This window comes from Drosophila bipectinata, chromosome 2L (assembly GCF_030179905.1).
Source record: "Drosophila bipectinata strain 14024-0381.07 chromosome 2L, DbipHiC1v2, whole genome shotgun sequence".
Classification (NCBI taxonomy): Eukaryota; Metazoa; Arthropoda; class Insecta; order Diptera; family Drosophilidae; genus Drosophila; species Drosophila bipectinata.
In genome coordinates, this window is record NC_091736.1 from 3,364,352 (window position 1) to 3,376,705 (window position 12,354).

The window sequence follows — 12,354 nt, forward strand, 5'->3', positions numbered from 1 at the left end:
CAAATTTTCCCTTTTCCGCTATTGTTTGCCAGGCACCGGTCGTTCAGAAAAGTTTTGCCAAAGCAGGGTTGCGCCTGCCGCCCCTCAAGTTCCCGCCGCATTTTCTTTTTATTCCTTTTTTATTTGATTGTTTCATATTTATGAGGATTATATGGTTGAGTGTTGATATCAGTAAAAAGGTTGACTGGGTATGAATGTGTGGCAATTTATTTAGCAGCTAAGCCTTTCCATTCACTTGCTGTTAAGTGGAGGAATATTTTCGGACTAATCTGAATTGACATATGTACATACATACTTTCTATGAATGGAATATATGAAAGTTATGAATACGTTTTTTATATCATAGCAGAATCCATCAAAAAAATGTTAAGGTATGCACCATTATTAGCACGAATAATTTATAGTTATTAGGTGGAGGGTTAAACTCTAAAATTAGTAAACTTTTTAAATAGTTCCTTTTTTTTAATTTAAAATATTATTTAATTATAAATTTTTAAATATATTTAAATCGAAATTAAAATATAAAATACGCTTAAATTCATGAACCTTCTTTGTAATTCTTTTAACCATTTTGAAATGTAACAGTTGCCAGAAAAATACCCGCCCGATATCAATTTTGTATCGATATCTATTATCGATATTCTCAGGAAAATATATGCAGATACGAAAACCCAAAATATTTCAGATAAAGGGATACGTATTATACTCTTATTAACAATAATATTTATAAATTAAAAATTGAATTTAAACAATAAGAATTTAGTGGGACCATTACTGTGTGGGTGGGCTCACTTTCAACCCCGCTTTTTCCAACACTAGCCGATAGCACCCAAAATGGCGCTTACTATCGTGTTTTCCCAGCAAATAACATCGGTGCATCACAACTAAAGCGAAAAAAATACGGGCTACGGACGAAAATTGTGGAATTTCACCGAACGCCAACTCAAACGCCGTTTTGTGGTCCAGCCCATCTGATAATTGTTGTTCTAGCGCGCCGCCCCCCAAACCAGCAAAATAACCAAGTTCAATATCCGCCTAGACAACATAATGTCGAAGAACAAAAAACTGTCGCTTTCGGGCGGCGATACGGCGGAGAAATTCATTTACAAGCCCAAGGATTTGATTTGGTAAGAGCCCGTTCCACGCCCCACGTGATGGGCAATAAGAGTTTCCCGAATTTCGCTACGCTTGGTTAATGGGCTTCTTTTTAATTTAAAGTAAAAACATAACCTCAATCGGTGTCCGATTGGCGCTCCAAAACAAGAGAAAAAAAGTGAAGTGTGCGTAAAATGGCAATTAGCGCTTGTTTGAACGCCACGCAAGGTATTTCCTGTGTCCATAGTGTTCCAATTGGCTCAACGAATCTGGAGTTACATGAGTAACAAGGTGCTCCACCGGCGGGAGCCGTCAACGTCTCTGCGTTGGCGCTTTTTCGCGCGCGCGCTCTTTTTTTTTTTTTTTCATTGTGAGATTTATTGGCCCAATATGATTATTCCCCCGCTTCGAAGTAAGTTCTAATAGCCTTTTATCTTTTGCAGGGCCAAAATGAAGGGCTTCACCCCGTGGCCGGGAATGGTAAGCGATCGGAATGTTCTGCGCGTCGACGTCGCGTCGCTGCCTTGTCACTGCCGCCGCCTCTGCCGCTTTGCCACTCTGCCATGTTGATGTGTTTGTGTTTGTTTTCGACTGTACTTTTTTTTTTTATGCAGCAATGCCCTGGCTACGCACTTGCACACGCTTTGTGGCACTGCCGAATGAAATTAGTACGCTTTTGGAGCCGCTATCGGAGCTACTAAGCTATAGTTTTCGATTATGTACAGCCACAGATGCTAACGTATGCAATGGACAGCGCAGGAGGTGGGGGCGGCACACGGCGGAGGGCATTAATGCGCGTATTAATTGATGTGGTGGCAAAGGATGCTATCTGAACTGTGTTCGGACTGGGTTTGGCGAATAATGTACCAAAAACCAATGCAATGTTTATTCTTAGCAATTCTCTCAAATTTTTAAGTAAATATTTTACATTTAAGTGTATTTTTTTATACAAAAACGCTGTATTTATTTTCATTTTGGTTTTGTGTGTATGTTAGCTCTTCTTTAATTGTTTATCTTTGAACGTTTATCTTTATTTCTGTTGTGTAAAAAAGAAATTTTAAAAATTCTCATAAAATGGTTTATTTTAAAATATTTAAATCCCGCTATTTATTTATTAATTTATTAATTTTTAATTAAAAATCATTTAAACCTAAGTTTGGTCCTAGGAAAGGTTTAAGTAACACATATCGCCAAACCTTAGGCTTCCGGTTTCTGTTTAGACCTTCTGAATACATAAATTCCACTTTCTGTAGATTGTGGAGCCGCCTTTGGATCTCCTTGCACAACAACGACGTGCAAACACCAAGTGTGTCTTCTTCTTTGGCTCTCGAAACTTGTAAGTTACACAATCTCAGTGTATTTGTACCTATTCACCTTGAAACTCTCATTGAAATATAGTGCATGGATCGAGGAAAATAATATCAAGCCCTTCGAGGGTCCTTGGAAGGACGAACTGGCGAAAGTTAGCAAGCCAGCTGCCTTCCGGCAAGCCATGACTGACATTGAAAAGTATATTGATGACCCCGCCGAGGTGGACGAGCAGATAAACGTCAGTTGCGGAGTGCCTAATCATGCAACCGAGGCTGACTTTGATAAGATCCGCGATGGTATCGACGGGGAGGAAAATGCCGCCGACGAGGCATCGACTGCAGATGCCAACAACGGAGTGGTGCCACATGTTGTGGGGAGCCCCGACGAGGGAGATTCCGTGGAAAATAATGCAGATTCTTCAGCTTCGCCCTCCGCCGCTGCGACGACGACGCCAGCAACCACAGGGAAGTCCGGTGGGAAGAGGACGCCTAAGGCCAAGTCCGTATCGGCAGTCTCAGTTAGTAAGGCAGCTAAGGCATCCGCGTCGAAAGCCGCACAGAAACGACGTGTCTCCGCCCACCAGACTCCGACCGGAGCGTCGAGTGCAAAGAGGGGTAGGCGAGTGGCATCCGGAGATGTGGCTGGTGACGATGCAGCCGGCTCCTCGCCCAACGCCCGCCGCCGCGTAGAGACGGAAGCTCTGATGGCAACCATTGCAGCTAAGCGGGCACCAAATGCGATTGCTCTTCTTGACCGTCCGGTGGTGACACGGCCAGAGACACAGGCAATCGACATGAACTCACGATCAAATACCCTGGCCGATCGCGACATTGTGCCCTCGGAGCAGACTTTTGGATTCTTAGGACTTGGAATGATGGGATCTACTATAGTTAAGGACTTAATATACACAGGACACAAAGTGGTCGTCTGGAACCGCACTATTGATAAGGTAAGCTATATCCATAACATATTTGAAGACAAATTCAGACGATAACTTGGGTTTTATAGTGTCAGCCTTTCGTGGAAGCTGGAGCCGAGGTTAAAGACACTCCCATGGACGTGGTTGAGGCAGCTGACGTAATCTTCTGCTGTGTCTCGGATCCAAAGGGCGCCAAAGATGTAAGTAAAAAGAGAAACTATGTTATTTCAGTTGCTTATAATCAAAATTTCCAGCTCGTCTTTGGCAACTGTGGTGTCCTTCAGCTCAAGGATCTTAACAACAAGGCCTATGTAGAAATGTCGACCATAGATCCGGAGACCTCAACAGATATTGGCGAGGGCATCAAACAGTGCAATGGCCGTTATCTCGAAGCTCAAATTCACGGTTCGCGCCAGGAGGCCGCCGATGGCATGCTTATTATTCTGGCTGGTGGCGATCGTTCCGTTTTCGAGGAGTGCCACTCGTGCTTCAAGACCATTGCAAAGAATACGTTCTTCTTGGGGAGTAAGTACCTCATATCCCATCAGTTGGGGTGCTATCCTTTGGCGAAAGATCAATTTATTAAATTTTATATTGTTTACATCTAGCAGATGTCGGCAACGCCTGCAAGGTCAATCTTATTTTGCAAACAATTTTGGGCGTGAGTCTGGTCGGATTGGCCGAGGCGTTAGCATTAGGTAAGCTAACTTTGGTAGCAAGCTCTGGAGTAGTATCTTACGTTTTTGATTTGCAGCTGATCGTTTCTCGATTTCATTAAACGACATTATTGATATATTCGATTTGACTTCAATGAAATCACCGCTGCTGTTGGCTAAAGGCAAAGGTATGTATCAGTTTATGATTTATCCATGATTACAAGTATATCACATTGGAACAATTCCAGAAATGGCCAAGGGTGACTTTAATCCACAGCAGCCCTTGAGCCACATGCAACGCGACTTGCGCCTGGTGCTGAATATGGCCGAGAATTTGGATCAATCAATGCCCGTCACCAGCATCACCAACGAGGTGTTCAAGCACACCAAGCGCTTGGGGTACAGTGAACATGATTCTAGCGCCGTATTCGTAAGATCCAGATTTTAACATTTAGTTAACACGACTACCGTTTAAACTATATTTTATCATTTAGTTTAAAGCGTACACCGAACCGAACCGACACTGACACACTGACTGGCATACACACTACCAACAGAAACCGTAACTGTAACCTTAACCGTAACCATAACGCAAATGCACCCATACCTAATCCATACCCTCCCACCAGTCCCTCGCTGACAGAGGTGTTTTGGCCGCAATTGCGTTCGAAAACCTAACCATTGCACGCCCTAAGCATCCTATAATTTTCCACATCCTTTCACCCACGACCCCAGGGCTACTGCAACGCCGATCAGAGTTTGAAGCAAGAGTGTGAGCCGATTCGTATAGTCGGGGGCTTGTCATCAGCTCCCGGGGCCCACTCTCCGCCCGCTCTTGACCTGCCTTTGACCACGACAAGAGTCACTAGGACTTCTATTCAAGAACAATCAGAATAAGAATTGAAAGTTGAAAATTCTAGTTTCAAGACCTGCCGTAGTTTGCATGAGTGGTGCAGGATCAAAGCAAAAGGGCACTCGCATTTGTAAAGATTATACAAAATGTTGCTTCCCAAAAATGTACATAAAAGTATGTATACGCTTACAAAAATTGTAAATGCCTGCTTGAGAATAAAATGTACAAAAATAATTCTTGAGCTAAACTCTGTAAAGTATCAAAGTGGAGCAATGTCCAATTGTATGTATGTACGAATCCAAACAAACAATTTTATTAATTTTCATGCATCCGGTATATTTTATATTATATCAGCCCCTTTTGTTCAATTATATAAATATTTTTCTAAGAATAAAGTGTAAGCCAAATAAATTATGCAAAACATTTCGTCAACTGCGGTAACAATAGTTTGGGTTAGTACATTAGACCCACACACAGTATATAAGACCGTGGATCCACAGAACGTAAGACCGACATTTGAACGGAAAACAAAACATTAAGAAATCGACGTATATACACAGAAGCAACAAAAACACCCCAGAAGCAAAAACAAATAGCATAAAATTTGAGCGCCGGAAATGGCGAGGGTCTTTATTAATAATAATAATAAGAATATATAATAAATAATATATTTTACTTATTATTTAGTCTGTATTTTGTTGTAAAACAAAGATTAATAAAAAGATAATTTTAAAGAGGATTTAAGGAAATTGAACTTTTTGATTCTTATTTATACTGGGGGTAATTATTATTAAAAAATCAGTGGTTTTTACAAATTTATTGAGGGGCTAAACTAGTTATGATTTACAGAAAATATATGTCTGTCTTTTTGCAGCTAAATTATATAAATTTGATTGTCGTAAGACAAAATTCAAAAGAATCAATGGGATATATTTTAGAAGATACTGACAAAATATGAAAATGGAGAAGAAATAAGTTTTAATATTGAACTTTGAGCCTTTGGAATCATGGTTTGAATCGTGGTAACCGTTTTTTAGAAAATGCTCAACTACGAATCCTAATAAGATTGCTTTTTAACAAAATAGAATCATCCTCCTATTGTACTTGTTATCAGAGAAGTATGATTTTTATTTTATGATCTTACGACCTGTTTTTTATAAAAAAGACATAATTGTATCATTTTTTATGAATATAAAAATGTGTGATGCATGATGATTTTAAAAAACGTATTTAAATTTAATTTAAAAACAGTTGTAAGCTATACTGTCTTGTAGATTGACGTCTATAATCATAAAAGTAATCATAGAAACTGGTAATTCATGATATTTTACAAAATACGGACAAAATTTTTAAATTTTAAAATATTAACCAAGTGAAACGTTTTCCAACACTGTCAGTTGGTATTTGGCCGGATTCCAGATACGGTCACGTTGTTTATGTGATTTGTCGTGCGTGTGTGGCAGAAATATTATCAAAACTGAAAACAATTTGTTTGGAGCTTCCCGTTCGTCACACTTGAGCGAAAATGTCGGAAAAGAAGCGTACACGTCGCCGCAAGGATGTAAGTTTACCCATGGCCACATCAGAGATAAGGTTTTTGGCGTTTCCGTCGCAGACCAATTGACATGCCGATGGTATTTGTTTTTTGTTTTGGTATCGTAATGAGGAAAAACGTGAATCGTAGAAAGAGCTGCGATAAGCCCATTGACTGATAGGAAAGATCCAATGGGCCCCTGACCCCACTGGTATTTCCAAAAATTCCAGGGGGCAAGTTCAAAGTGGTGTGCAGTGTTTCATGTGCATGTGTGTGTCCTGGCCTTTGCGTGCTGCTCTTTGGATTTCCGTTTTCTGTTTTTTGCCCCCCACAATACACGAGTCTATAATTAACTTGACCTGCAGCGAAGAAGATTGGGGAAGATGTTTCGGCTGCCCTTGGTGCATGAGTTTCGGTTCTTATTGAGAATTTCAACTCCTTTTCCGCTCATTTGTGTGTTACAATGTAAACAGCTGTGAGCTTGTAACTGGTCCCAGTCTGGCAACGCCGGGGTTTAAGCTTGTTTCGCGAACTGATCTCGCTGATCTGGGCTTAGATAAGTGGTTTCCCAGAAATGCGGCGCAATTAAAACGTGAGGGGATGTTCTAGTCAGAAGTCATAAAATATTCAATATTTTTGGGAATCGTTTTTAACTATTTGACAAATTTTAATTTCATAAGAAAACATTAAATGACTTTCCTTGTAGTGGAGAGTCAACGCAATCTGGATGAATTATTATGATCATAAAATAATAATTTATACTCATAAAATAAATAGATTATGATTAGAGCCCCCCCTTGATCAGCTGGGGGCCCGATCGCCACTCTGGCAGATCTCTGCATAAGCCTCTCTCTCCCGCTCTCTCTACCACGTTCTCTCATTAACCACACTTGTCAGGTGCACCCCACTTATCAGCTGCTTTGGTTGTTGTTGGGGAAAGTTGGAGTTCTCCGATGAGCGGCCGTGTTTCCATTTGGAGTATGTTTGTGTGTGGGTTTGTTGTGGGGATCGCCACTCGTTTGACCAGAGTCAAGATTCAATACTTTCTAGACTCTCGGAGCGAGTGAAACACGTCACAGCTAAGAAAATCGATTCTGGCTTGTAGACTGGTTCCTGCTATTTACCAACTTCGCAGTAAATTTTTGTATTTTTTTTTTTTAAATATACACCAAATATGAGTGAGGAGGAGTATTATGAAGAGGAGATCGAGGAGCAGGAGATCTACGACGATGGCACGGTACTTGAAACAGTGGGAAAACTTTACAGATCACGAAGCCCTTTCAACGGCTTGAGCGTGACGAAATCGAAATTGGTGTCGTGGCCTATATTAGTCTACAGCGCCAATCGATCTTTCCGACGTGAAAGTGAGTAGCAGCTCAACTAATTTTTGTTTCTTTGTAGGAATACACTGAACCCGGTGCCCAGAAGGTGGATAAGCCATCAAAGGACGAAAAGAATGTGGCCAAGTGGATGAAGAAGAACGTGAAGACAAAGAAAACCAAATTCCTGAGTCACATCGTGGAGTACTTCACTTCCAGCAAGGCCATCGATGCCCTGATCAAATCCAAGTTCGCCGAGGGCAGCAACCCGCTCTTCACCACACGGGAACAGGTGGTCGAGTTTCTGGATGTGATGCTGGAGCATAAGTTCTTCCATCGCGCAAAGAAGGTGCCTGTCACGCTGGAAGAGATCAGAGGCAGCAAAAAGAGCGACAAAGAAAAGGGACAGGATAAGGAAAAAGAGAAGGAAAAGGACAAATCAAAGGACAATGACAAGAAGGACACTGATCCGGAGGGTGAGGCCGGACAAGGCGATGGTGGGGCTTCTGGAAACGAGAAGGAGAAGAAAGAGAAGAAGAAGCGCAAGATCCGCCTTGATATGCACCCCGAGCAGATATTTGTCGATGGATCGGAGGCCTACGTTTGGATCTATGATCCCATTCCGCTCCATTACTGGATATTTGGTTTTATTCTGCTGTTGGGCGCCGTTGGCATATGCCTGTTCCCATTGTGGCCTCCACTTCTCCGCAAGGGCGTCTACTATCTGTCGATTGCGGCTGCCGGCTTCCTAGTTTTTATCCTAGCCCTGACTGTTGTGCGTCTGATTGTGTTTACCATTGTGTGGGCTCTCACAGGCGGCAAGTTGCACTTCTGGATCTTCCCTAATCTTACCGAGGATGTAGGATTCTTCGCCTCCTTCTGGCCGCTTTATGAGGTTAGTCCATCAATATCACATTTTTACACAATTTAAACCATAAATGTTTTCCCAAACAGAGCAACTTCAACAGTGACGCAAATTCCGGTTCCAAAACCGACAAGAAGTCCAAGTCCAAGAGCAAGAAAAAAGAAAAGGACAGTGAAGCCGAAGAGGATACGGCAGTAGATGCTGACGGAGATGCTGATGGTGATGGGGATGGAGAAGTCTCTACCCTGGAGCCAGAAAAAATTGAGCTAATCAAGGAACACGATACCGATATGGAAATTCGCAAGCGCCGCAAGGTTGGAGCCGATGATTACGAGGACGAGGACGAGGATGTGGAAGAGCCTCAGGCGGAGCCTAAGGATTCCAAAGCTGGGTAAGAAGGATCCGCTTTCTTTTGACAAGGATTCCTGTTATATTGCTCGAATTTGTATTTATGACTTGGTTTGTTTTTCGTGCGTTTTATTTTGATTCCAAAAACAAAAAATAAACGCAAGAGACATATATTAACTCTAGTTTTTAATTGTACACACACACTTCGTTCCTTAATAAATAATACTGTATGATTCAAATTCATTAATCTTTTTTGTTTGCATTCATTAATTTTTATTTCGTTGCTGGAGCATGTCATTTGTAAATACATTTGTTTCGTTGGTTCAGCTTAGGTTCATAATTTGGTAAATGGTTCTTAAAATACTCATATTTATGGCTCATGGTTAACATAACAAACTGGTAAAATAAATGCTACGATCTTGTGAAATCTGTAAATGTAAGTTGCCTTACAAGATTATCGCAAAAGCTCCCTGAGTAAGTTTTCTCTTCATATTTTTATTTATAAAAATTCCCTTGCGTTATTTGAAATATAATATTTTGCACATAGTAATTAATACCATTTTTATTTTTTAGAACCCCACGCAACTCGGGATCTGATTCGGAGAGCTCTAGTAAAGATTACGAGATAATTAGTTCAAGTGAAGTTCAAAACGTTGCTGGCAACTAGGATGGAGGAACCACAATATATATTATTATTTAATGATCCACATCTAGCTAATTGATAAGACATAGAACAAGAATCACACATCAACTACATCAGAAGGCACACACAAAGAATTCCAACTTATAGCGAAAATCTTGTCCCACTGAAAATCTCGAGAGAGTTCACTTTAGATCGCGATAGTTTTGAATTCTGTTTCGAGTTTTTATTTCAAAATCTATTTTTTCGGAAGTACACGCTCATTTTCTGCAATATTATGTTTGACCCATTTTTCTTATTTTGTTGTTTATTTTTTATGGCTGCAGTTGAGTCTTGAGTTGCCGCTTAAGTTATTAAACTTGTAAACAAACTAAATACTATTATACTTTACTACCTATGTTTGTAAATGAATACAGTGAGGCACCGGGTGGGTGCCAGGAACGATTGCAATTGATAATAATCATAGAGAGTACGTAGATGCGAGTGCATACGTTTTATGTGCATAAATATTTACTCTAATGTAATTAAAGCAAACTAAAACCATAATGAAATTAGTAGTCTAACTTGCAATTAACTATTATGATACGATATAAATAAAGCTAGGCAATTTTGATCTGATGAGACACATTTGAGCGTTTTGTAGTTCTTGCTCGAACGTTTTATTAAAAAATATACAACTTATGATGCGTTTTTGATATTTATTGCAACTTGGTAATGGTAAGAACACTTCGGAATTCACCTGACGAAATCAATTTAATCCTAATTGAGCAATAGTAAGTTACAAGTCTTAAAAATCTATTAAATTTTCGAAAAATATTTGGCCTTAAAGCTTAAACTCTACAATTCTGTGTTAGCCTCCAAGTTTATTTGAAACATCCTGTGCTTCGGCGGTATTTTTAGCAGCAAGTGGTCTCGGGTAGTCAAGGTGAAACCTACAGGATCTTGATGGTCCCCGATGTCCCTGGGTGTTATAATCCGGGTACGACCAACATTTTCAGCTGGATCATAGACCGTAAGTTTGAGTTGAAGATTCACGGTCGTTGGATAACCAACAAACCAAAAGAAATAGCCAGATGGAAGGTCCTTCGATTTCTTGAGAGCAGCTACCAAGACCAGTGGGTAATCTCGGAGTGGAATGGTGGTGCTGTTTAGGATTGCTGTTTGCTGAATTGGCTGTTTATTTTTGTCATTGCTGTTTGGGATTATACAATTTAGTGAGTTCAAATAATTTTACCAAAAAAAAAACTTACGACTTTTTAGTTAAGCTGGTGTAAAGAAGTAAAGCAACAAACGAGTTTCCGGCAGTAAGTTTGTCACTATCAAAGGTGAATTGCTTTGGTAAACCCTCTACTAAACGATGGTAATCCTCCCTCCAAAAAATGGCCGCATCCATTCTAGTCCTGTGGTTTTCCATGATGTGTGTGGGTAAGGATTGTAAAGTTATGTTTTCTGTGCATTTGTAAATGGGACAGGTATGTTCTTCTCCGATAGTTGACTCCTGTTCATTGTCATCAGATTTTATGGGACGAGGAGTTCCAAGTGAGATTAATTTCCAATTTAGAGGAGGAAGTCCTTTGTATTCGGTTTCCATATGAATGAGTGTAGGTTCACACGGGTGATCTGAATTAATATCCACCGCAGACGTCGTGGAAGCAAATCTCGAATTTAAACTGGGATCCGGGGAATCATTTTCCACTGCAGTCTTTATGGAAACATCTGTCGAATCTAAGCTAGTGGTAGATAATTGGTAGTCTGAATACTCTGTAGGTTTTGCATCCATATTGAGCCGTCTAAAATAATTCCCATTATAACTCCTTTCATCATCGGTTTCTCCACTTGATCTTTGTTGTGAACTTGCTTTTAGACTATAATTGGATGATTCTTCATCCATATCCTCTGAATTTTTAAATTTTTTGGTTACTGGTGTAAGAAAACTGGTAATCGAACCGGTATTACCAAAGATATCATGTCCTAATGGTTTGTTCATCATATTTTTTAATTTGCGTTCTAAACTAATATCTATGCGTTTTTTTGTATCTCGACTCAGATCAGAATATTTGTATTTTGAAGGATTGGTTTGGTTTTTGGGTTTTTCCTCGATGGGTTTGTTGGGTACTTTGTTTTCAAGTTTCGAGTCTTCTTCAGATTTTTCGTATGCTACGTTCTTTATTAATTTGATAGGTTTGTACTTTGGAATTGTCATCCTTTTGGAACTGTCTATTGTATAAGATTGAGAAGAGCCATCCACAACTCCCGAAAGTATCTCCTCGCTATGAATCACGTTTTGCCTTTGCACCAGGTTTGGATTGAGTTCTATCCTGGATGAACTTTGTTCTACATCAAAAGATACTTCCACTTCTTCATACTGGAGCTGAAGTTTTGAATATTTAAGTGGCATAGTTTTATTTTTGTTCTCTTCTTGGTTGTGGCTTACATTAGCTTCAGATGTTTCTTCTTCGTCTGTGTTCCATTCCATATCCTCAATATCAGGGTAATCCAATTCGCTGGGGTCTATATCTGGCAAACGGAACTCAAAAATGGATGACTGAATGGGCTCTACAGTCTTAATGGTTGGGGGAATATCGGTTATTTGAAGAACTCCCATTTCGTGTACAACATATTTTGCTGTTTGAGCTGGGGGTAGTACCCAACAGGTGTGTAATGCTGTTTCTATCTGTCTGATAACATGAGTTTGAATGGGAACAGGGTCCATCGGGCTTTTATTACTAGGAACAAGTATTTTATCCCTTCCTTGTGTCATTTCTTGGTTAATATTTCTTGATTGCTCTATTTCTGGATTTTGATTAGTTTGGC

At 40.1% G+C, this 12,354-nt stretch overlaps 2 protein-coding genes across 4 annotated transcripts; both read left to right on the forward strand.

Moving 5' to 3' along the window:
* Nucleotides 1–833: 833 nt before the first annotated feature.
* Ndf (Nucleosome-destabilizing factor) lies at nucleotides 834–5,583 on the forward strand. Of its 2 annotated transcripts, none has more exons than XM_017240343.3 (9): nucleotides 834–1,127; nucleotides 1,539–1,575; nucleotides 2,349–2,431; nucleotides 2,494–3,355; nucleotides 3,415–3,525; nucleotides 3,580–3,850; nucleotides 3,934–4,023; nucleotides 4,080–4,169; nucleotides 4,230–5,583. In XM_017240343.3, exons 1-9 carry the CDS (start codon nucleotides 1,048–1,050, stop codon nucleotides 4,427–4,429), a joined length of 1,824 nt encoding a protein of 607 aa, XP_017095832.2. In that variant the 5' UTR covers nucleotides 834–1,047; the 3' UTR covers nucleotides 4,430–5,583. The 2 variants fall into 2 exon arrangements, with proteins under 2 accessions (XP_017095832.2, XP_017095833.2); XM_017240344.3 differs by having other exon boundaries at nucleotides 835–1,127; nucleotides 3,937–4,023.
* Nucleotides 5,584–6,233: 650 nt separating this feature from the next.
* On the forward strand, nucleotides 6,234–10,221 carry Trp1 (translocation protein 1). Of its 2 annotated transcripts, none has more exons than XM_017240320.3 (4): nucleotides 6,234–6,395; nucleotides 7,770–8,582; nucleotides 8,642–8,943; nucleotides 9,474–10,221. In XM_017240320.3, the coding sequence occupies exons 1-4, from the start codon at nucleotides 6,360–6,362 to the stop codon at nucleotides 9,565–9,567; spliced, it is 1,245 nt and encodes a 414-aa protein (XP_017095809.1). In that variant the 5' UTR covers nucleotides 6,234–6,359; the 3' UTR covers nucleotides 9,568–10,221. The 2 variants fall into 2 exon arrangements, with proteins under 2 accessions (XP_017095809.1, XP_017095808.2); XM_017240319.3 differs by lacking the exon at nucleotides 6,234–6,395 and adding an exon at nucleotides 7,409–7,605.
* Nucleotides 10,222–12,354: the final 2,133 nt, after the last annotated feature.

Bases quoted from the DNA above. Each gene is read 5' to 3' on its own strand.
- Trp1 (XM_017240319.3), top strand. From the start codon at position 7,543: ATGAGTGAGGAGGAGTATTATGAAGAGGAGATCGAGGAGCAGGAGATC. The intron at 8,583-8,641 runs GTTAGTCCATCA...TTTCCCAAACAG, and splicing joins CCTTCTGGCCGCTTTATGAG to AGCAACTTCAACAGTGACGC. The intron at 8,944-9,473 runs GTAAGAAGGATC...TTTATTTTTTAG, and splicing joins CCTAAGGATTCCAAAGCTGG to AACCCCACGCAACTCGGGAT.
- Ndf (XM_017240343.3), top strand. From the start codon at position 1,048: ATGTCGAAGAACAAAAAACTGTCGCTTTCGGGCGGCGATACGGCGGAG. The intron at 3,526-3,579 runs GTAAGTAAAAAG...CAAAATTTCCAG, and splicing joins ATCCAAAGGGCGCCAAAGAT to CTCGTCTTTGGCAACTGTGG. The intron at 4,024-4,079 runs GTAAGCTAACTT...TTTGATTTGCAG, and splicing joins GGCCGAGGCGTTAGCATTAG to CTGATCGTTTCTCGATTTCA.